The sequence below is a fragment of the Barbus barbus genome, assembly GCF_936440315.1.
Source record: "Barbus barbus genome assembly, chromosome: 36".
NCBI classification, from domain to species: domain Eukaryota; kingdom Metazoa; phylum Chordata; class Actinopteri; order Cypriniformes; family Cyprinidae; genus Barbus; species Barbus barbus.
Window position 1 is genome coordinate 9,915,474 of NC_136714.1, and position 24,659 is coordinate 9,940,132.

The window sequence follows — 24,659 nt, forward strand, 5'->3', positions numbered from 1 at the left end:
GTTATCATAGCGGCAGATACGAAAAATGGCAGAGTCGAAGAGTCGCAGTTTCTGTTGTGTTCCAGGCTGTTCGTCTTCCAACCAAAAACAGCCCTACCTTTCATTTCATTCTTTTCCTGTGGATCCAAACCTGAAACCCAAATGGATACAGGCGATCCGAAGAGAGGAAGGGCATAGTTTTAATGTAAAAACAGGTAGCACCTATGTCTGCAGCCGGCACTTCGCTCCGGATGATTACAGTGGTGGCTGCGTCGTTCGTCGCCTGAAGAGTGGTGTTGTCCCGAGCCTATTCCCTTGGAACAACTTTACAGCTCCTTTGAGAAGGGAGTCAGTATATGACAGAACCTTCAAACGTCAGATCTGGCTTAACTGCTGTGTTTTGGCAAATTATCAAGGACCTTTTTGTTTTGAAGAGTGAATTAATGTTTTGTATGTAAATAATGTATAATGTGTAAATAGTATGTATAAATAATTTAGTGTTCCTACATATTCTTAAAAATCTAATTAAATATAATTGTTATATTCTTAATATTTTTCTGTTGAAATATGACTTTGATTTCACTTAAACATTAGATGAACAAATAAAACAATTTGTCAAAATTGTGCATCATTTATTTTTTTGCTATGTGTAACATCAACTGATTAATAACAACTCATAACAAACATTTACAATAAAAAAATAACATTACAGATCATCAACAGTAAGACAGAAGGCTAAACTGATTGGTAAAGACAAGATTAGTGTAATTCAAGGTATGCATTCATGTATGTGCCATAATAATATATATCTAATTTCTCTTTCATTTCCGCTATGAATGAGTCATCACGCCAAATTCTTTCCACAGTTAAAGTCGATTGGGTATCGGTAACAAAGTCACACCATGTCAGTCCTGTGATTGCCAGTTGGCCCTGAACCTGCCAGTAGTACTTATGTGAACACCTCAGACTGGTGTGGCCTTCCTGCACCTTGAGGTGAGCAACCTGAGATGGATCAGTTTTTGTGCTGCTCTTCACCTCAACCAGGCCAAAAGGAGGCGACTCTGAAGGGTCATACACCCGACCGTCTGGACTGGCACAGTAGTTAGATGTGGTGCGTCAGGGTGAATGACGAATCCTGCTGGTAACACATTAACTCGCAACAGTTCAGCATAGTTTGCCAGCACTTCAGGCTCCACTAGTAGACCACGCTTCATTGCAGCTGTTTGCTTTGTGGAGCCTCTGATCATCTGAATAGCTGCAGACTCCAGCTCTGCACGACACGCCCTACTACAACAAGCTTCCCAAAAACGACTAGCAGTCAGCCTTGGTCGCCGTAGCTGTGTCCACGCAGGACATTTGGACTGCTGCTGAGTTTCTTTTGCTATCTCGCTGGACAGCTGCGGTGACACTTCAAGAGACTGGAGATGCATTAACTGATGCAAGGTCGGAAGAAATGCAACCTAGGAAAAGCGTGCTGCATCACAGGAAGGGATGGAAATTCTGGAGCCATGTGGTGTAGGAGGAGGTCACTGGACTTCTTGGGTGGACATTGATAGGACATGGGGGATCCACGAGGGACAGACCCAAATTTAGATGGTGTCAGCTCCATCTCAGAAACCCCATCCAATACAACAGCCATGAGAGGTTGGGGCTGCACCTTGCTTAGTTTGCTTCCAGATGCCATCATATATGGATCTGGCAGTGGTCCTAGACAAGAGAGCAAAGAGAAACACAAGATTATTGGTCACACAAAAGAAAAGTTAGACATGAGTGCTTAACTACATTTAAATGTTATTCATTTTATCTGCGGTAACGATAATTTGGTTAGTCGTAACATAAAAAAAAACCTTAACTTACTCTCACAAAGCAACAAAACAGTTAACAAATTAATCAACTGTATATGCCTTGTACAGTGTGGACCTCAGACCATCCTTGCCAACTGTTTTGGGCTTTTGCACCACCAGCTCACTAACCGGTTCAGGATGGATTCCCTTAAGTAAAAGACAGAAACTAATTACAGTCTGTAGTCACTACTGTTGTTATAGATACACATCGGTTCTTTAATCATGATGACATGTTTATCACAAACCCACCTGTGTTCTTGGTCTGTGCCATCTTTGTAAGCCACTTGTGCAGGCCAGGGGGGGTGGAACAGCTTGCAGACCCAGCTGTGAATAGTGTGCGGTCTGGTACAGGATGGCAACTATGTGATTGCAGAATCCTTTACCAGCCGCACAACTGCAGCAGAAAGCCTTCAGGTTGGCACTTTCTGCCTCCAGTGATATCTAGACACAATAAATTAAATAGGTTACACTGAAGTCATACTTATGTTGCTACATCAATGTTCATAATAACATGAAACTATAATTTTCAGTAGGGTGACCAGATTTGAGTTAGTAAAAAAGAGGAGTGTAGTGAGTTTGTGAGATATTTCATCGAGAGTAATGGGTGTGCAGAGCTGCGTATATAATTCTGTCTATAGTCAAACCTCCAGTTTGTGAGGCTCCTCGCTCTTTCTCATTGACCTGAAGCATCTACCTCTCACTACTACCTGTCCCTGGAGTATATTTGATACTATAACCGCATGCAACAAGAAAACATTACATGTTATCTCACATAGAAATACACAACTTTACAAAACAATGTCAGTAACATTTCACATTTACCTACTAACGTTACAGCTTTACCAAACTACTGGTTGTTATGTTAATCTCATGCCATCTCACTTAAACATACACACGACATATTCACTGCGATGTGTTATACCTTATATTACAAATTCACAACACTTAATTTACAGTTAACGTAAACAGAGTTATAACCGGTGATACGGCTTTGGCTAAAGCTAAAGCTAGCTAAAGCTTACCTTGGTAATTGTGGATAAACTCTTCGTGGAAGAATTTATATCCCTTGTCCAGTTTGTTCCCTTTAGTGGACGAATGCATCTCCACACTCTTCACCACATCGGCGCTGGTGAACTTCGGAAGACAACTCAGGCTCGTCGAAAACACTCTAGCTGCCATTTCTCCGCCAAAAAAAACTCATACCGGAACTGGGTTTACACTTCGTTGACGTGCTTCCGGTTTTTGCGTAAAAGGTCTATTCGTGCTCTGCATTTAACCCATCCAACGTGCACACACACAGCAGTGAACACACACACACCGTGAACACACACCCGGAGCAGTGGGCATTTTATGCTGCAATGCCCGGGGAGCAGTTGGGGGTTCGGTGCCTTGCTCAAGGGCACCTCAGTCGTGGTATTGAGGGTGGAGAGAGCGCTGGACATTCACTCCCCCCACCTACAATTCCTGCCGGCCGGGGACTTGAACCCGCAACCTTTGGATTACAAGTCCGACTCTCTAACCATTAGGCCACGACTTCCCCAGTAGTATAGAAATGTCCAGTCCAATAGTGAATTTATTTTCCATTGCTGATCACTGATGTTGCTTCCAAGTTCTTTTGACCTTCACTAATCAGTGTATTAACGTCTACATGAATAGGTGTTTCCATATCATACCGCTGCGAACGTTCAGCATGTGGTGTTTGTCTAGAGACCAGCCGCCCAAGTTTGAGGGGTTGAGCTCGTATCCCTGCAGCACAGCTGTCCTCTTCTCCCACAGGATCTGACTGGGACACGTCTCATACTCGTACCCCACAGACACTATAGAGAAAGATTGACAGATAGAAAGAGGGATAGGAAAGAAAAGTGAAGAATGAAGGCAAAAATGACAGAGAGGGAAGACACTTAGAGGAAGAGCAAAGCTGTGCTATCTTAATTAAACACTCCATCACCGAGCAGGGACATAACAATTCATTAGCTCACAGGAGGAACTTGCCGCTGGCACACCATAATGGATGAGAGACAGACAGTCTCATTAAACTACGAAACTATCTGTGTTTTGGAGCTCAAATTAAGAGAAGACACTGGGGAACAGATAATAGCATAGACAAGAAACAAGATAACAGTTAAAATACACCTGTTTCCTGACATGACTCCATACCCCACTTACCCAAAGCCTCGGTCAGGCCATGGACCCTCTGCCTGTAGGCATCAGTCTTGTCCCAGATATAAGTGTAAGCCAGATTGGGAGATGCATGAAACCATTTCTGAAGGAGATGACCCTCCACGGCCACCATCAGGTGTACTTTGGCCAGGCTGAGAGGCACTAGAGCCGGGGTCATGATCACCTTGAGCAGTGAGAGGTAGCCTGAAGTCCTGGAGCTCAAATAGCAAAGTTTAAGACTGGTGCCGGGAATCTCCACCTGCTCATGAAGCACCTGGACAGTGAGAGGAAGCGAAAAGTGGGTTAATGGCTTCTCAAAGTGCTAAAAATCCAAAATTCTTGCAGCTGCTGTCAGTCTTTAAAAACTGCCTTGGAGAGGACATAAAAGAGATGAATTGTCAGCAGCAGAGAGAAACTGTAATTGCGAGAAGGTATAAGGATGTGAATGAGTCAAAAAGTGTTCAAGAGAGAAAACGAAGATTAACAACAAAAGACCATCCGAGAGTGAAGAAGGAGAGTAATAGAGGATATAAAACGCAAATAAAAAGCCAACGGAAGAGTGGAATGACCTACGTGAACTTGAAAGAAATGAGAAGTGATGGTAGTGGTGTTGAATGTGGCACCTGGCTCTCAGGGAGGATGTGTCTCTCTGAAGGGTTGGAGCTGAAGAAGGAGGACAGTGGGGAGGGAAGAACCACAGGATCGGGCCTGACAAAACCGCTCAGATCACATCTGGCTGTGGCTTTCTCCTCCGTTTGTAGCACCACAGTGTCCATGGCGTAGAAGCGATTCCAGGGCAGCCACACCGTTCGTTCCTGACTAAGAAACGGAGCCCGTTCAAACCGCAAAGTCAGAGAGCCTCCGCCATTGGCCACCAGATCAAAACTAGGGAGAACCGGGACAGGAAATATACTTCAGCACATATTCAACTGCATGTGGAAGTATTGAATGGGGTTTAAATAATGTGAAGTTACTCACGTGCCATCCTGGCGGGTCATGGAGTGACCATAGTGAGGGTACTTCACAAAGGTCACGTTGACACCCACCAAAGGAGTGCCGTCTGAGGTCAAAACCTGACCTCGAATTAGAGATGCCAGGCTGCAAGCACACAAAAATACAATATTAGAGCATGATAAATTTAGTCATTTAGTCCATCACAGTACAGGGCAGATGAGGTACCTGGCATTAAATGGGTTGATTCCTGGGATGATGTGAGTGCTGTCTTTACCCACAAGCATCTTGATTCTGTCATAAAAGGAAGGGACTTTTTGGACCTCTGATTGGCTCTGCTGAATAACCTGAAGTGGGTCACGTGATCCACGGCACAGAGGATTGGTCACACAAGAGCTCTGCATGCAGCAGTCTGGATCCATGCAGTCAACCAGACCATCTGAGTGGAAAGATGTCACCACATGTCATAAGCTTTAGGTCTGTAACATGCATTAGCAAAGCGACATATGAATAAAAAAAATAAACCCGCACTAGGGTTGTCGTGATACCAAAAATTCAGCACTTGTTAGAAATGCCTGGGCATATCTAATATATGCCATTGAACATACTAATTTATTTTACATACAATATATACATGTACATCTAAAAAAATAGAATATCATGAAAAAGGTCATTATTTTTTGTCACTCATTTCAGAAAGTGAAACTCATATATTATATAGATTCATTACACATAGAGTGAAATATTTCAAGCCTTTATTTCTTGAAATTTTGATGATTATGGCTTGCAGATAATGAAACCCCAAAATTCAGTGTCTCAGAAAATTAGAATATTACATAAGATCAATAAAAAATTATATTTTAAACAGAAATGTCAGGCTTCTGAAAAGCATGTTCATTTCTATGCACCTCATCTGCCCTGTACTGGTTGGGCCTCCTTTTGCATGAATTACTGCATTAATGCGGCGTGGCATGGAGGCAATCATCCTGTGGCACTGCTCAGGTGTAATGGAAGCCCAGGTTGCATTGAAGGCGGCCTTCAGGTCATCTGCATTGTCTCTCATCTTCCTCTTGACAATACCCCATAGATTCTATATGGGATTCAGGTCAGGCGAGTTTGCTGGCTAATCAAGCACAGTAACACCATGGTCATTGAACCAGCTTTTGGTACCTTTAGCAGTGTGGGCAGGTGCCAAGTACTGCTGGAAAATGAAATCAGCATCTCCATAAAGCTTTTCAGCAGAAGGAAGCATGAAGTGCTCTAAAATTTCCTGGTAGATGGCTGCGTTGACTGTGGACTTCAGAAAACACAATGGACCAACACCAGCAGATGACATGGCAGCCCAAATCATCACTGACTGTGGAAACTTCACACTGGACTTCAAGCAACATGGATTCTGTTCCTCTCCACTCTTCCTCTAGACTCTGGGACCTTGATTTCCAAATGAAATGCAAAATTTACTTTCATCTGAAAAGAGGACTTTGGACCACTGAGCAACAGTCCAGTTCTTTTTCTCCACAGCCCAGGTAAGACGCTTCTGACATTGTCTCTGGTTCAGAAGTGGCTTGGTAGCACTTTTCCTGAAGACGTCTGAGCGTGGTGACTCTTGATACACTGACTCCAGCTTCAGTCCACTCCTTGTGAAGCTCTCCCAAGTGTTTGAATCAGCTTTGCTTTACAGTATTCTCAAGCTTGCGGTCATCCCTGTTGCTTGTGCACCTTTTCCTACCCAAATTCTTCCTTCCAGTCAACTTTGCATTTAATATGCTTTGATACAGCACTCTGTGAACAGCCACACCTTTCAGTAATGACCCTCTGTGACTTACCCTCTTTGTGGAGGGCGTCAATGTTCATCTTCTGGATCATTGCCAAGTCAGCAGTCTTCCCCATTATTGTGGTTTCAAAAAACAAGAGATACCCGGAATTTATACTGTAGGGATGGTCATTAATTGAAACTCAAATGTAAATATTCTAATATTTTGAGATACTAATTTTTGACTTTCATGAGCTGTAAGCTCTAGTCATCAAAATTAAAACAAAAAAAACTTTTGAAATGTTTTACTTTACATCTAATGAATCTAAAATATATGAAAGTTGCACTTTTTGAAACAAGTTTTTCACGATATTCAAATGTTTTGAGATGTACCTGTAAATATTAATATAAGCATTTAAAGTAAAATATTAGCAATGGAAAAAAGCCTTCATATATTTCTCAGTCAATTTTAGCAGCAATCAATTTTGCTGTAAATGCTGTAAATTTTGCCTAACGTACACTACAGTTGAAGTAACATGTTTTTTGTTTTTAATAAATTTATATTTTTATTCAGCAAACATGCATTAAATTACAGTGACAGTAAAGGCATTTATAAAATTAAATAATCATTTGTATTCCAAATAAAAGAATCCTGAAAAAAGCAGCATAACTGTTTTTAACACTGATAATAAGAAACATTTCTTGAAGAGCAAATAAGCATATTAGGATGATTTCTGATGATCATGTGTATGACACTGAAAATGCGAGTAATGATGCTGAAAATTCAACTTTGCCATCACAGTGATAATTACAATTTAAATAAATTACATTTTAAAATATATTCAAATGCAAGTTATTTTAAATTGACACGTTTTCAAAACAATAAAAAATAAATAAATTACTAACCCCAAATCCTTGAACAGTAGTGCCTAATTTACAGATTGGATATTTAGACACATATCTGATTTTTATTACTTAACCTTTCTAGTATCGACGAGGTTCCAGAAGTACCAGCACATTTGACATCCTCAGCACCCACAGTTTCATGGTTTCAGAGTGGCAGATGCTTTAAAGGGACTTCTGAAGTCTGCCTGTTCATCTGCCATCTTATTCTCAGAACGTGTACTTTTGATGAACCCTTCTCAGTTCAAACCCCTGCGCTGCTTTGATGTCAAGAGAGAGAGAGACAAATAATATAATTAAAATAATTATAATAAGCTCAAATGTAGAACTTCTCATCATTATGGAAATGAAAAAGGACAAATCTATTTATTCATCCCCATTGGGGTAATGAGCTCAACTGATAGAAGCGATCACTGAATTGAATTATGCTCTAGTTTCGCTTTCTTTCTTTCTTTCTTTCTCTCTCTCTCTCTCTCTCTCTCTCTCTCTCTTTCCTGATTTCACTTTAGAGAACTTACATCAAAGTCACAGAGGGCATGGCTCACACCCCTGAGAGCTTCCCTTCCCGTTTCATCTTCCTCTCTCTTCCCATCTCTTATTCGCTGCATATCGCAGTTCACTGTAATTGTGATCGATTGCTTCTGTCTGTCGTGCTGCTGAGAGGTTTGCGATTGTAGCTCAGTGTAGCTTCGCTTTTCTGTTGAATCTCTATCTTACTTTCACTCTCTGTTGTTTAAAGTGATAATATATAACTTAATTCCCAACATATTTCTGGTATTATCTATCAAACTAATCTAACTAATTTGATCGTTCACTTTTTAAAACCGCGAGTGCAGCGCGTTAGCATTCGTTAGCCAGTTAGCTTGTCACTCGCAGTTCCATTTGCGTTTCTATACACGCCTATTATTGTTTTATTTTTAATCACGTTTCTACACGTGCCTATTATTGTTTTCTTTTTTTCTCGCTCTGTTTCATTTCTCTCTCGCTCCGTTTTTCACGAGTGAGCAATGGCTTTTTCTCCTGCTATTGTTGTTTGCACTGTTTGCCACATGTACAGTGTATCTCTCTCGGTCGGCGGCAAGGGATTCACATGTGATAAATGCAGGGAAATAGGCTGACAGAGAAGATTTCAGAATTAGAGACATGCATGCAAACTTTAGTTGAGGACAGTAGGAATGTGAGGGCTGTAGATACTGTTTTGGATGCGACTAGCTCAGGGAGTCCTGTACATTGTTCGGTTCCGTTTGAGCCCATGCAGAAGGGCAACTGGGTGACTGTGAGGCGGCCTAGTCGCGAGTCAAAACACCACTCTTCCGTTCCGATCAAAACATCAAACAGGTTCTCCCCACTCAGTGACACACCCACTGAGAAACCTGATGAAAGTGCTCTAGTTATTGGCGATTCTATTGTACACAACGTGAAAAGAGAGACACCAGTCACCATAGTCTAATGTTTACCGGGAGCCAGAGCGCCTGACATTTTGGCAAATTTAAAAGTGCTGGCTAATGCTAAACGGAAATTCAGTAAGATTGTTATTCACGTCAGCGCTAATGATGTTCGACTTTGCCAGTCGGAGATCACTAAAAATAATGTCAAAGAGGTGTGGGAACTTGCAAGTACAATGTCAGACAGTGTAATATGCTCTGGTCCCCTCCATACTTACCGGGGTGATGAGATACATAGCAGACTGTTGTCACTCAATGGTTGGATGTCTAAGTGGTGCCCGTAGAATAACATAGGTTTCATAGACAATTGGAATAATTTTTAGGATAGACCTGATCTGTTGAAAAGATATGGTATTCATCCCTCCTGGGGTGGTGCAGCTCTTCTCTCTATAAATATGGCACATAGTCTTAGAGTTCGTACTTGACTAACTAGGCCCCAGGTCAGGAAGCAGACAGACTGGCTAAACCGACCGTCTGCTAGCCGCCTCACGTCACAGAAGTCAGTTAATTCTCAGCACATACAGACTCTTTTACCTAGATATCACACTATAGAGACTGTGTCTGTTCCCCGAACTAGAAAATACAGAAAACATCCAAACCAAAGTAAGAGTAACAATTTAATTGATGTTCAACAAATAAAAAACAGATATAATACAGATAAACAAATGATAAAGCTTGGCTTATTGAATATTAGATCCCTTTCTACTAAAGCACTTTTTGTAAATGATATGATCACTGACCATAAACTAGATGTGCTTTGTTTGAGAGAAACCTGGCTAAAACCAGATGACTACATTACTTTAAACGAGTCTACCCCCCAAGATTACAATTACAAACATGAACCGCATCCAAAAGGTAAAGGGGGAGGTGTTGCCACAATTTATAGCAATATTTTCAGTATTTCTCAGAGGTTGGGTTTCAAGTATAATTTGTTCGAAGTAATGGTGCTTCATATAACGTTATACAAAGAAACAAGTGTTAATTATAAATCCCCTGCAATGTTTGAACTGGCTACTGTATACAGGCCACCAGGGCACCATACAGACTTTATTAAAGAATTTGATGATTTTCCATCTGAGGTAGTGCTGGCTGCAGATAAAGTCCTAATTGCTGATGATTTTAATATCCATGTTGATAATGAAAGAGATTCGTTGGGATCAGCATTTATAGAAATTCTAAACTCCATTGATGTTAAACAACACGTTTCAGGACCTACTCATTGTTGAAATCTTACTCTAGATTTAATACTGTCATATGGAATTGATGTCAGTGGTGTTGAAATATTGCAGCAGAGCGATGATATCTCAGATCATTATCTAGTTTCGTGTATATTCCATATAGCTAAAGCTGTAAAGCCAACTCCTTGTTACAAATATTGTAGAGCCATCACTTCTACCTCAAAAGCCTACTTTATAAATAATCTTCCTGATTTATCTAAATTCCTCAGGATATCCAATAGCTCAGAACAACTTGATGATGTAACAGAAACTATTGACTCTCACTTTTCTAGCACTTTAGATACGGTTGCTCCTTTACGCTTAAGGAAGATTAAGGAAAAGAGTCCAACACCGTGGTATAATGAACACACTCAGGCCCTAAAGAGAGCAGCCTGGAAAATGGAGTGCAGCTGGAGAAAAACAAAATTAGAGGTATTTCGTATTGCTTGGCGGGAAATACCCTATCCTACAGAAAAGCATTAAAAACTGGTAGATCTGCTTACTTTACATGACTTTTAGAAAGAAAACAAACACAACCCCGAGTATTGATTTAATACAGTGGCTAAATTAACAAAAAATATAACATCAGCAGGTGCAGACATTACCCAGCAGCACAGTAGTAATGACTTTATGAACTACTTTACTTTCAAGATCGAAACTATTAGAGATAAAATTGTAACCATGCAGCTGTCAGCCACAGTATTGCATCAGATAGTGCACTATAGATCCCCTGAGGAACAAGTCCACTCATTCTCTTCTATTGGAAATGAAAAATTGTATAAACTTGTTAAAACCTTCTTATAACCTTAGTTTCCTGTTCACACTCACTGCATTTGGGGTATATATGACCCCAAAATTTAAAGAATGATTGTGAAAAAAATGTACATTTTTAATAGTACATATAATATATTATTTTTTTTGTTTACTTCTCATCTGTACAGTAATGCTGTGTTTTTGGATATACAAAGTACTTTTGTACCTATTTACCACACAATTCCTCAACTATACCATTAGCTTGCATGTAAAATATTATTTTTTTATGAAAAAAATACTTAAACAATGATCTAAATTAAATATAAGTTGTTTCTGGATATTGATCTAGGTGTTAGCTGTACAATTCTGCCATCTGTTGGTCAAAGACAAACCTTTAGGAATTAAAATTTAAGAAAGAAATTGTATTGTCCATAGATACCCAGAAGAGGGCAATAGAGATCCATTCATTTTACTGGATGTAGCCAACTGCTCATATTATAACTTTTGTGATAGATTTTGTGAATTTATACATGTATAAACATTATTAAAGACATTAAAAATAAATATTCTTTCAAATAGTAGAATTTTGGTCGTTTTTGAAGCGATTTGAAATGTCTGTTTTTACAAAATACCACAGAAATTGCCACATAAGAAACACCTAAAGGACAAGACTTAGAATCAGATTGTAGTTGAATATTATTTATTTTAATGAACCAAATGTCTCAAATGGCTCAGAGTCATCGCCCTCAGTGTCTTCCAGGCATGATTCAGTTTCACTTGAATCAAGCAGGCAATCTAAAGTCTCCAGGAGAGTGTAACGCTTTGCCATACTGACACAGAATGAACTGTGTGACACCAAAGACCCTCTTTTATACCTTTGGTGTGGGAACTATTTCTTTGTTTTCAAAATAAAGTTGCAGCTCTTAGATCTCAGAGTAAACTTTCTCAAAGTTGAACAGGTCAGTTGCCTTTCATCTCTCCCTTGCTCTCTCTGTCTGTCTGTGTGTGTGTGTGTGTGTGTGTGTGTGTGTGTGTGTGTGTGTGTGTGTGTGTGTGTGCGCGTGCGCATGTGTGTCTGTGTGTGTGTGTGTGTGTGTGTGTGTGTGTGTGTGTGCGCGTGCGCATGTGTGTGTGCATTAGGTCTCACCCCTTTTATCTTTGTTCTGCATTTGTGGCTGATTTTATTTGGCTGTGGCAGTCATACCTGTCTGTGTGTGTGTGTGTGTGTGTGTGTGTGTGTGTGTGTGTTGAGTGAGCATGTCTTTTCTACATTGCATTTTTGCTCTAGTACCAGGCCTTCATTTCTGTGTGGAAATTTTCAGATTTATGCTGGAATTATTGATTTTATTTGTCAATTTCTAAAAAAAATGCTTTCAATTGGAGTCACACCTGTGTGTGTGTGTTTGTGTGCGTGAGCATGTGTGTGTGCAAGTGATCATGTTCGTTCCACATTACATTTGTGCTCTAGTACCAGGACTTCATTGTGGTATGGAAATTTTCAGGTTTATTCTGGATTTATAGATTTTTTTTGACAAATGAAAAATAAAAAACATTTTTTTTTTGATTTTCCCATTCATTTCAATGTGGGGTCATATTGACCCCAAAGGTCATGAGTGTGACTTTTTTTTTTACATACCTTTAGAACAACCAAATCAAGCCCAGTTTTTTTGTGTGTGTATGGATAGATAATTTAGAAAAAGTCACAAGATTTTATTCCACTGAGATAAAGGGAACCATTATTTTTAACTAAAGAAAAGTCGCTTGGGGTCATATTGACCCCAGAGGATAACTTAAGGTTAAATCATCTAAACCAACAACCTGTATTTTAGACCCTGCTCCATCTAAGCTCCTAAAAGAGGTGCTTCTAGAAGTCATAGGTCCTCTTCTGAATATTATTAACTCATCATTGTCATTAGGATATGTCCCAAAAACCTTCAAACTGGCTGTTATTAAGCCTCTCATTAAAGAAAACCACAACTTGACCCCAAATAATTAAGTAATTACAGGCTGATCTCGAATCTCCCTTTTCTGTCAAAGATATTAGAAATGGTAAGGTTCTTAGAGAAAAATTATATATGTGAGGATTTCCAGTCAGGTTTTAGACCATATCATAGTACTGAGACTGCTCTCATTAGTTACAAACAACCTGCTTTTATCATCTGATCGTGGTTGCATCTCTCTATTAGTGCTACTGGATCTTAGCGCCATGTTTGACACTATCGACCACAACATTCTTTTAAATAGACTAGAAAATTATGTTGGCATTAGAGAAATTGCCTTAGCATGGTTCAAATCGTACTTACCTGACCGCCATAAATTTGTGGCAGTAAATGATCATACCAATCACTAGTGCAGTATGGAGTACCTCAAGGCTTAGTACTTGACCCCTTACTTTTCACGCTTTACATGTTACCCTTGGGAGATGGGTAACATGTAACATGGAAACATGGTGTTAGCTTTCACTGTTATGCTGATGATACCCATACTCTATATTTCTTCGCGACCTGATGAAACTTACAATTTGCAAAACTAACGGAATGTATAGTTGATATCAAAAACTGGATGACTAGCAATTTCTTACTGCTAAATTCTGAAAAAACAGAGGTGTTAATTATTGGACCAAAAACTTGTGCATGTAATAACCTATATCACTGTCTAATACTTGATGGCTGTCTAATACTTCCTTCGAAAAACATGTTTCTAGCATTTGTAAAACTGCATTTTTTCATCTTAAAAATATATCTAAATTACGACCTATGCTCTCAATGTCAAATGCAGAAACATTAATTCATGCATTCATGACCTCGAGACTAGACTGTAATGCTTTATTGGGTGGTTGCTCTGCATGTTTAATAAACAAACCCCAGTTGGTTCAAAATGTAGCAGCTAGAGTTCTTACTAGAACCAGGAAGTAGCCCGGTTCTGTCAACACTGCACTGGCTCCCTATTAAACATCAATTAAACATTTTAAGATAATGCTAATTACTTATAAGGCCCTGCATGGTTTGGAACCTTAGTATTTGTGTGAGTTCTTATCGCATTATAGTTTTGATAATACCTAGAATATCAAAATCAGCTGCGGGCGGGAGATCGTTTTCCTATTTAGCGCCCAAACTCTGGAACAATCTACCTAGCACTGTTCGGGAAGCAGACACACGCTGTCAGTTTAAATCTAGATTAAAGACCCATTTCTTTAACCTGGTTTACACATAATACACTATCGCATTTCTAGAATTCAAATCCGTTAAAGGATTGTTAGGCTGCATTAATTAGGTAAACCGGAAACCGGGAAAACTTCCCAAAACACCCGATGTACTTGTTACATCGTTAGAAGAATGACATCTACGCTAATATTAGTCTGTTTCTTTCTTATTCCGAGGTCACCGTAGCCACCCAGATCCAGACTTTATCTAGATCAAATGGTCACTGCAGCCACTCGGATCCAGTCCGTATCCAGATCAGATGGTGGATCAGCACCTAGAGATGACCTCTACAACCAAGACACCTAGATGAGCCCCAGAGACTGTTCCGCAGTGAAGACCCTGTCTCCAAGACGGCCATCGGGACAAGACCACAGGAACCAGATGAGTCCTTTGCACAATCTGACTCTGCTTTAGCCTAGATTTAAACTACTGATTTTGTCTGACCAGAGGAGAATGACACTATTTTGACAAACTATTTCCCTGTCTAAATACTGTAAAGCTGATATAAAGCATCCCAGGTTTATATCAAGCCGATGTAAAGCTGCTTTGACACAATTTGCATTGTTAAAAGCGCTATACAAATAATATTGACTTGACTGTACATACACACCCTTTCAACCCTTCACCCTAAATAGTTCTTTCTTAATCCGGAACAAACTCACAACAAGCGTCTGTTGCCAAAGACTTTTGCTCCATGTTGTTTTGCCTGGTGCTCTCTGATCTCTGAGGTTTCTGTGAAGTAACCCCCAAACGAAGAGTAAACAAAAGAGAAAGAAGAAAGAAGCAGGAAGCTGTGTACGTCTGGAGAACGCGTGTTTGTGTCTGGGTCAGACTGAGCAGTAATTTCAAATGCCCGATTTAGCAAGTCTTTTGTGATCATACCATGTCAATTACGTGAGTCTCACGCTCAGAGTTGTCAGCCCTGCATCTAAACATCACAGATTGACCTCACTGCTAAATTCAAATGACACAAAATTAAAATTGCTATGGTTTGCATGGTTTTGTATTATGGGATCCAAAGTATTTTCACAATGCTTTATGAAAAGCCTGGCCATTTATATAAGAGAGTGAGAAAGAGAAGATGCAGTGAGAAGATGCAGTGGGGAAAATGAAAACACTTTAAAATGAGAAACAACAAATAGTTATTTCTAAAAGCCTCTCTGTGCTCTTAACTGGTCTAGGGGAGATGCTCAGTGCTGACTCTGAACATCCACCTGTTATATAATCATTCTGCCTTGGGGTAGCTTCAAATCCCTCACTCTGCCAGCCAACAGACGCATCACCTTTTCATACAAATGACTGGAGCTGCTCTATTCATCCGTTCAGAGCATCTTCATATTGCACGGATCTCCCTATAAATTGCCTATATAAACAGCCTATAAACCCTATAAACAGCACTATATATGAACAATGAATTTCAGGTGTTGCTTCTTCTAATGTGATTTTCTTTTTTCTGTCAAAGACATATAGACAAATCTCAATCTACTGTATTAAAGGGGTCATGAACTGAGAAACCAAAATTCCCCTGATCTTTGCATATTTCATTGTACTATAAAAACATCCTGTAAGTTTCAGGACTCTAAACTCTCTCTTTAGTCTACACAGAAACCAAACAATAAAGATTGCTCCGAAGACAACAAGATGCTGTGCAGTGCCAAATTGTGGAAAAACAGTCTTTGCATTGCCTTCCTTCTAATCCCAACGTTACGAAACAGTGGATGCACTTTATTTTCGTCAGTAAGAACTTTTAAAATTAAGTCCTTTGTGCACTTCATTTTACTGCGAATTCGTTTTCAAACAAGGAACAATTTGATGCAGAATTTTCAGAAAGATTGAAATTAAAAGATGATGCTGTGCCGACTATATTGGATCCGACAGTAATGATGCAACTGTTAAACAGATAATTTAATATGAGTATTTATGAGTTTTTAACCTAAATCACAAGGCTGTCAAATGTACACAACTGTTAGTCAATCATAGCAGTGGGTGTCTATTCAAATGGAGCGTTTTGATGAATGGGGTCAAAAACAGGACAGAAAATAACATATTACTTAAATTGTTTTTTAATGTAAAAAGGCAGTACATGACCCATTAAAAGTGCTTTAAAAATATATATAGTTTTATTGAAGAACATATAGGTTTTTAACTTCTGGAATTCCAAAAGTAATTGTGGTTAATTTGGTGTACCAATAGTCACTTTTTCTGCAAAAACAGAAAAAAAAAAGAAAGAAAGAAATTAGACTGTAAGGTTTTTGCATTGGATTGTCTTTTCAGACCAATGCATAAAACAAAATGTTAGATGGGCTGAATCAACATGTGATGACAAAGAGATTGGAACACCTCTCTATAAAAAAATTGGTCACCTTAATGCCATATGAAAGTTTGTCTCAGTCTGAAGTAACACATTACCGGCCGTTTATTGCACCAAATAGCAGGCCTTTACAACGGTGAGATAACAACTGTCCTAACCAAAATTTCTGCATCTCATCAGTGTAGCTGTATTTTTTTTCAAGTCTTGACAGATGTGATGCATATGAGGCCAAAGGGGATAGAAACAATTTCTGCATTCAACATGCATTTCTCACCTCCTTCATTGTCCTTGTTGTCATTGCAGGAGGTCTCCATGGCAACACTGCAGCCTGGCCCTCTCCAGCCAGTGTGGCACTCACAGCGCCAGCTGTTCTGACCCATGATGCATTGCCCATTCCCATTGCACAACCCCGGACAGCCATCTGCAAGAGAGGAGGGAGAGATTGATCAACTGTGTGATTAATTTGGATTTGGGCTGTTTTAGTTTGGTGCCTATAGGAAATGTTATTCGCCACTTATAACTCATTACCATAATGACAAGTATGCCACAGACCACTAAGAAAACCTGTCAGACAAACTCTTGATGGACATCAATTATCAATCAACCCAAGCAAAACTATTATGGATGACTTTTGGCTGACTGCTACATTTTGGCTTGTGAATTTAGCATTAACAAGTGTTGTGTGCATAGAATCCATCAGCTATAATTGTCTGAAAACAATGATGTAAAAACAGTGGTGGAGAGGGAGAGCTGTATTCATTAGCATTAATACAAGCATCCTAACACATGCAACCAAAGCGGCATCCATTAGTATTCCTCTTCCAGCTGGACTCCAGAGCTCAAAAAGTCATTTAATATTCTTATAGATGCCGTTCACACAGTGAAGACCGTGTCCTTTGCTCTGAATGTGATTATAAAATAATGGCAACACACATAAACATACACCTCCACACAAATATGTTTTTGTGCTCTATGTGTGCTGATGCAAACATGAGCAAATCAATCTAGACCAAACAGCAAAAGAGCAGCCGAAAAGTCTTTGAAAAACACTGGTGTAAAAGAAGTCACAGAACCGAGGGAAATGCCTTTGACTAGCTCAAAGCTTCAAAGCAGGATAAGACCATGTGTGTTTGTGTGTGTGTTTACCGATGGTGCAGTGTTCTCCGTTCCAGCCCTGTTCACACTGGCACTTGCCATCCCTACAGGTCCCATGTTTCACACACTGTGGGTTACACAGTCTCTGGTCACAGCTTGTGCCTGTCCAGCCCTCCTCACAGTGGCAAACGCCCCCGACACACACGCCATGGCTCCCACAATCTGCTGAACACACCTCTGGAGAGAAAGAGAGAGAGTTGTTTTTACACTTATTTTTTCATCTCTTACATATATCTTTATTTTATTCTTCTTAATTACTTCAATTATTAAGTTTTTTTTTATTCTGTTATTATTGTTTCTTTTTATTCTGTTATTTACTTAATTGCTACTTGCTTTTGCACTGTTTTAATGATCTGCAGCAAAGCTGCTTTGACAATGTAAACAATGTAAACAATGTAAACAAAAATCAATAGCACACTAAAATATCTACATGGTTGGGGTCAGTCAGATCTTTTTTTAAATAAATTAAAAATTTGAATTTAAAACAAGGGTGCATTAAAGTGAAAATAATGAAAATAAAGACTTTTACATTCTTAAAAACAAATTCTGAATTCTAAATTTTAAATTATTTTAGTAATTATAGTAAAAAATGCTTCAAATGTTCCAAATCAGCATATTAGTATGATTTTTTGAAGGATCATGTGACACTAAAGACTGAAATAATGGCTGCTGAAAATTCAGCTTTGCCATGACTGGAATACATTATATTATAAAAAACATTAAAATAGAAATTTCTCAGTAAAATCTTATTCACTAATAACCCACGATCCATTATAACAAGTCACTAGTACTAGTTGTGCCATCTATATTTTAATCAAGTCACTGTCATTATTTTCAGTTCAAACAAGTCTCATTTATATAAATTATACATTAATTTTTTTTATATATATTTTAAGATTATTATTATAATATTTTATTTATTAAGATTATTTTGGATTGCACCTTATCCACCAAAGTTGGAACTGCGTCGCCTTTTTTTGAGGGGGGGGGGGGGTGTTTGTGCCGTTACCTGATTTGCATATGAATCGGGTGCTAAAACAGCACACGCAGCGAGTGCAAATAAACAACGCTATCAGCGGGCACAATTCATGCTTAGTGAATCCCCCCGAGAGTGTAGATGGATGAAAATGAAAGATTACAATATATTGCAGCACAGCTTGAGAAGACAGTAAGTGAGAAGGTGAAAATGGCTGATGGGAACACACCCGTGGAGCAGTCGGGGCCCATCCAGTTAGGGTCACAGCTGCAGAGGCCCGTGTCAGGGCTGTAGGCTCCGTGACCGTTGCACTGATCTGGGCACTGGGCTCTGGATACATCACATAGAGGCCCGGACCAACCTGGCTTACAGTGGCACTGACCAGACACGCAGCTGCCATGTCCCGAACACGTGGGGTCAAGACAATCCACTGAAGAGAGAGAGAACAGAGAGTTTGAAAAGCTTATTTCTTCCCTTTCCTCCTCATCTTTCACTTCTCTCTTCTAAACTCACCTCTGGGATCTCTCCACTTTCAAAAACCAGCTGTAGCTCATATGAACATGCGCTCAGAGACTCCATTTCTGGCCAATTTCTTAAAAGCCAGATCAATAGACTGAATTTCATCACTCTAATAAAGTTTATTATGCTTGTACCAGCATGCTTTTATAGCAGACATTTGAAAATCGAGATTCTCAGAGGAAGAGGTTTTTCTGAGTTTTTCTGAGTTTTGAAAATGAGATGGTCAGAAAAGCCGTTGATGCACTCATTACCTTCCTCGCAGGACTCTCCACGGTAACCTGCTTCACAGGTGCAGCTGCCCTGGGTGCAGGTCCCGTGACCGCCACAGCTGGGGTCGACGCACTGGCCCTGCGGCACGTCGCACTCCAGTCCCTTCCAGCCGCTGTAGCACATGCACACACCCTTGCTGTACTGTCCGTTCCCGCTGCACAGCACGGGGCACGCCACTGTAACGGAGACAGAACGAAAGGATGCAGGAGGGAAAACAAATGAGGGAGTGAGGGAAGGACAGAAGACGAGGATGCTTGAGAGGAATTAGTGAAAACCAGCTTCATTGAGAGAAGTTCAGGTATGAAATGTAAGATAAGATAAGAGAAAAATAAAGCATAGAGTTAATCCAAACATATACACTGACTGTATGAAATCACCTCAAATCTGAATCGCCCTCCTGAACTGTTCTGTCATATACAATACATAGCTTTTGGATGTCTGACATATTTTAGTAAAGTGGTTCATCTGGATTAACCGGATAAAAAGAAATGATTAGTCTCTGTGTATAATAAACTTTGTGGTGGAATGTTACATCTTCTATATCCAAATAGAAATTCATAAACTTTTCTCTTCAGGTTTAACCCTCACTGTTTATAAATGATAAATGATATAATTTGATACGTACCATACACTACCGTTCAAATGTTTGGGGTCGGTGAAAATTTTTAATGTTTTAAAAATGTGCTCCCCAAGGCTGCATTTATCTATTCAAAATACAGTAAAAACAGTAATTATTGCCATTTAAAATAACTGTTTTCTATTTTAATGTTTTAAAATGTAATTTATAACTATAATGGCAAAGCTGGTTTTTTTAGTTTTTTTTAGCCATTGTTCCAGTCTTCAGTGTCACATGATCCTTCAGAAAGAAATATGCTGATTTGATGCTCACGAAGCACTACTTATTATTATCAAATCTGAAAACAGTTCTTGTGGAAACCATGACACATTTATTTATTTTTTTTGCCAAATATGAAGTTTAAAAGAAGGCATTTATTGAAAATGGATGGAAATGTTTTGTAACATTATAAATGTCTTTATTGTTACTATTGATCAACGTAATGCATCCTTGCTGAATAAACAAGTCTTTAAAAAAAGTATTTCTGACTCCAAAGCTTTGAATGGTAGTGTACACAGATGTCTGATTTGTTTGTAAATCCGTTTATTTGAGTGAACTAGATTAAAGAAACTATTCACCAATTCCAGTCTCTGTGTACAATAATCAAGAGTCATTTATTTATAAACCCTTATATACAGTTGAGATTTTATTAGAAAAGTTATAATTTGACAGCATATATTGCCCTCTAAATTACATAATCGGAAACATACTGCATTCTGTATTGCCCCTTACAAAGTTGCAGTATCACATAGCTGACTTCTTTTTCAAAAGAGTATTAGGATTTTAAGTATTTTAAATTGTGAGTAGTTTTTATCTTGACAAGTTAAACTTTGTTAGCCGGCATACAGTTTTCTGTTACAGTTTTTGATGAAAAATTGCCTGGAATGAATGAATGAAGGAAAGGAAGAAAATAACCACCCCTCATCACAGAGTGTTCGCTATTAAGCCTCAAAGACAGCATAAACACTTCTGAAGCTCTCTGAATATGGTGATAAAGCAGACTATGCCTTGTATAATTAAGGTAAGAGATTCAGAGGCAATATCAACGGCACTCTATGCTACTCACAAGAGATCGCATTCGACAGTAATAAACTAGCTGTCTATAGCCTCAGGTGAGCTCTCTCTCACACACACACATACACATACACACATATTTCTCTTTACGAAGCCTCCACTGAGACCATTTCATCACTCAAAAAGATTGGTCTGGCACAGTAAAGCCAACAAACCCATCAGACATTTTAGCATAACTGAGACGGGATTAATCAGTGATGTTGTAATTCATCCGTCTGGATCTTAGAGTGATGTGACGGTGTCATAGAGCCACTACGACGAATGGCCAGAGCTTATGTACACTGATGATCTGATGACAAATGCTGAGCTCGAGGGAATATTCTGACATATGCTTCACACATCTATAACTGCATCACATGCAGCAAGTCAATTTAAAACTTATAGCAAATTATATAAAAAAAAACTCATTAAAAACTTAATGATTAAATTTGATATTAATTAGTTTGCAGATCACATGTAAACTGACAGGGTGACAGGTCATGTTAATTTTTATATTATTATTAATATGTATCCATTTATATAATATTATTTTGCATAAAGATATATTATAAGATATAAAGATATATTTAACTTTTTTATTCCAACACATTAATTATAAATTATTGTACAGTCATTTTACTGGGTGGATGTGCTTACTTGTCTTACAATAATGTCACAATGCACAAACACTTTAGAATAGGGAACACTTATTCACTATTAACTATGACTTTTCCCTCAATAAATTCCTAATTTGCTGCTTATTAATAGTTAATAAGGTAGTTGTTAAGTTTAGGTATTGGGTAGGATTATGGATGTAGAATAAGGTCATGTGGAATAAGGCATTAATATGTGCTTAATTACTACTAATAAATGGCTAATATTCTAGTAATATGTATGCTAATAAGCAACTAGTTAAGAGACCCTAAAATAAAGTGTTCCCAAAAATTTGAATGGTTCTAAAATAGGCTAAATATAATTTCTTATTTCTGTGCTGAATAATTAATGTTCTTGACTTTGTGAGAAGAATCACAAATGGCAGATAAATCTCTTTGCAATTAGAAATGTGAAAGTAAGGTGTTCTGATTTAGTGAACAAAATGTTATTACACAACACAGCTTTTTTTGTATGACTATGAAAATATTTTGACAAATGCTGCAAAGTGAAGCATGATTTTTTTTAGCATAAAATTTCCAGCAGTGTGACAGTAAACGGTACCTTTGGAACAGTCCGTGCCGTGGAACCCTGGGAAGCAATGACAGGCTCCTGACGTGCACTCTCCGTTTCCATGGCAATTCTGGGGGCACTCTTCCACCGAATCTGAGACGACACATAACAGATGCGTGCATTTTACAACCCTCAGTTATTAATGTGGGACAGTGGAACATAACATTCACAAATTCAGTAGACTTTAAACGCTGTTGCCTGACAAAAAACAAAACAGCGCTATGAACTGTCTTGCATTTTGTGAAATAATCTCATACACAGCATGACGCACTGTGAACTTTCAGCCAGTGCTATTGATTCAGTGGCAATGTGTGGATTACTGTGACACATTTCACCAAAGCCTTATGGGAAATATAACACTATGACTGTGGTAAATGCTAAAATAAATTAATACTTTTCAAGTCAACAGTAGCCATCACCTGAATAAGATGTGCAGACATTCATACAGTATGTGATTGGATCTAAATTGCCTCAAGAGCAAAATGTGTGTGCGTGTTTGTGTGTTTCTCCTCAAACTGAATAGTTAATCATACATACTGTTATGAATATAGTGGATCCAGAAAATAACTGGACACTTAAGCCACACTTAAAAATGTATGAATGTCATTGCATTAGATAAATATCAAAATTGTATCTGCAAACAAGCTTTTCTTCAAGCTAATTTCACTTTTCTGAATCATTTTTTGCTGAGAATTGTAAACAACTGATCTCAAGGTGATTTTGAGTGGATGTATGAAATAGTTTTTTTTCGAGTTCACACAGGTGTTCTATGAGAGCAATTGCAGCTGCATTACTTAAAATGTTTAATGCCTGACAACCAGAAAGTGTGCAAATACTGTACATATTAGTCTTTTTTTTTATTTTTAAACCAAGCACACTTCTTTTGTGAAATGTGTTGAAAAGTGTGCTTGTGCTGTCTTTCTTTAAGATAAATGCCACTTGGTTTGATACTCTGTTATCTAATGCAATGGCATTCATTAATTTTAAGTGGCTTAAGTGCCCAAACACTTTCAGCACTTGATCTCTATGGATTTATTCACACAGCAGACAGGCAGCAAAAGTCTTTTTTTTGTGACATACTCTACTCAAATAGAGAGAGAGGAAAAACATACAAATCAAAATTTCATGGTTAAATGTGTCTTAAAGAAGACAACATTTTTTATATTAAGGGTCTTTATGTACTTACATCTAAATTAATAATTTAATACTATACACTCATTGTGTACATACATGCTATTACATTGGAATTATATTTGACATACTGTCCTGTAATTACAGTCCTAACCTTACCAATATCCCAACTCAATAACAGCAAAAGTGTTCTGCAAGTCAACATGAATACAATAGGTACATTGTACCTAACAATTCATTATTTTATTATGTAAAGACACCTAATATAAAGTGGGACCCTTTTATTATTTTTACATAATTTCTTATCATTATCAACGTTAAAAGATGTTGTTCTGCTTTAATTGTTTAACTCTTTTTTTCCCCAGAATTCTTGGATTAATAGAAAGCTTAGAAACATCATATTAACCTTTATTTAGACATTTATTTTTAACAATGTAAAAGTGTTTAATAGTGTAAAAGTCACATTTGATGAATTTACATAAAAAAGATTTTAAAAGTCTATGATATATAGAGTATAAAAATATATGTACAAACCTCATCAAACCACATTTGTATTATATTTTTAAAACATATTTTAAAAAAAATGTGTTTTATTATTATTTTATTTGGGAAACAATTTCTTTGTTTTTTACTCATTCATTGTCCATTTATTGAAGCGTACGGCGGTTGCTATGTTCTGAATATTGAATGAGTGAACAAGTGAGTGGTTTATGCATGAATATTTAAACACACAATATATAAAGTACATGAATATGTAAAATACAGCAAGACCTCCTATACTCTTCATGAGTTCTGCATCACTGCCTAGGCCAAATTTCCGCTTTGCTCTGACAGCTCCTCTCAACTGTTGTAAAAGAAAGTCTCAGAGTTGGCATTGTGCTTATGCTAAGTCATCACTATAGCAACCGTTGTAGAGAAACTGCCTGAACAAACATATTTCAGTGTTTACTTTTATTTTATAAATACAGCTATTCCTTCTGTGACCTAAAGAGAAATGTAAGTGAAAGGAATAAAAGCAGCTCTCCCAGTTCAACTGCTTACATTCAAACTGAAATATAAAATGAGGTTAAGGGTAGACCAGGTGTACTGTGCAAGCGGCTTGCAGTGAAACACATCTTCTAAACAGCAGGTCTCCAAACAACCAAGTTTCTATTTACCATCTTCCTTTTAAATGTTGACTTTAGTGTGTAAATAAA

At 38.3% G+C, this 24,659-nt stretch overlaps 1 protein-coding gene across 2 annotated transcripts in view; it reads right to left on the bottom strand.

The window, feature by feature from the left end:
* LOC306856302 (teneurin-2-like) overlaps positions 1-24,659 on the bottom strand; it is a gene marked incomplete at its 5' end in the record, with an annotated part of 227,828 nt that overhangs the window by 14,554 nt on the left and 188,615 nt on the right. For both annotated transcript variants that reach the window (XM_079395482.1, XM_079395481.1), the window contains 10 exons: positions 3,497-3,640; positions 3,990-4,257; positions 4,607-4,868; positions 4,962-5,081; positions 5,163-5,373; positions 16,794-16,940; positions 17,666-17,851; positions 18,880-19,080; positions 19,421-19,615; positions 22,324-22,425. In XM_079395482.1, the coding sequence (XP_079251608.1) occupies positions 3,497-3,640; positions 3,990-4,257; positions 4,607-4,868; positions 4,962-5,081; positions 5,163-5,373; positions 16,794-16,940; positions 17,666-17,851; positions 18,880-19,080; positions 19,421-19,615; positions 22,324-22,425 (1,836 nt within the window). The remainder of the gene's footprint in view (positions 1-3,496; positions 3,641-3,989; positions 4,258-4,606; positions 4,869-4,961; positions 5,082-5,162; positions 5,374-16,793; positions 16,941-17,665; positions 17,852-18,879; positions 19,081-19,420; positions 19,616-22,323; positions 22,426-24,659) is intronic.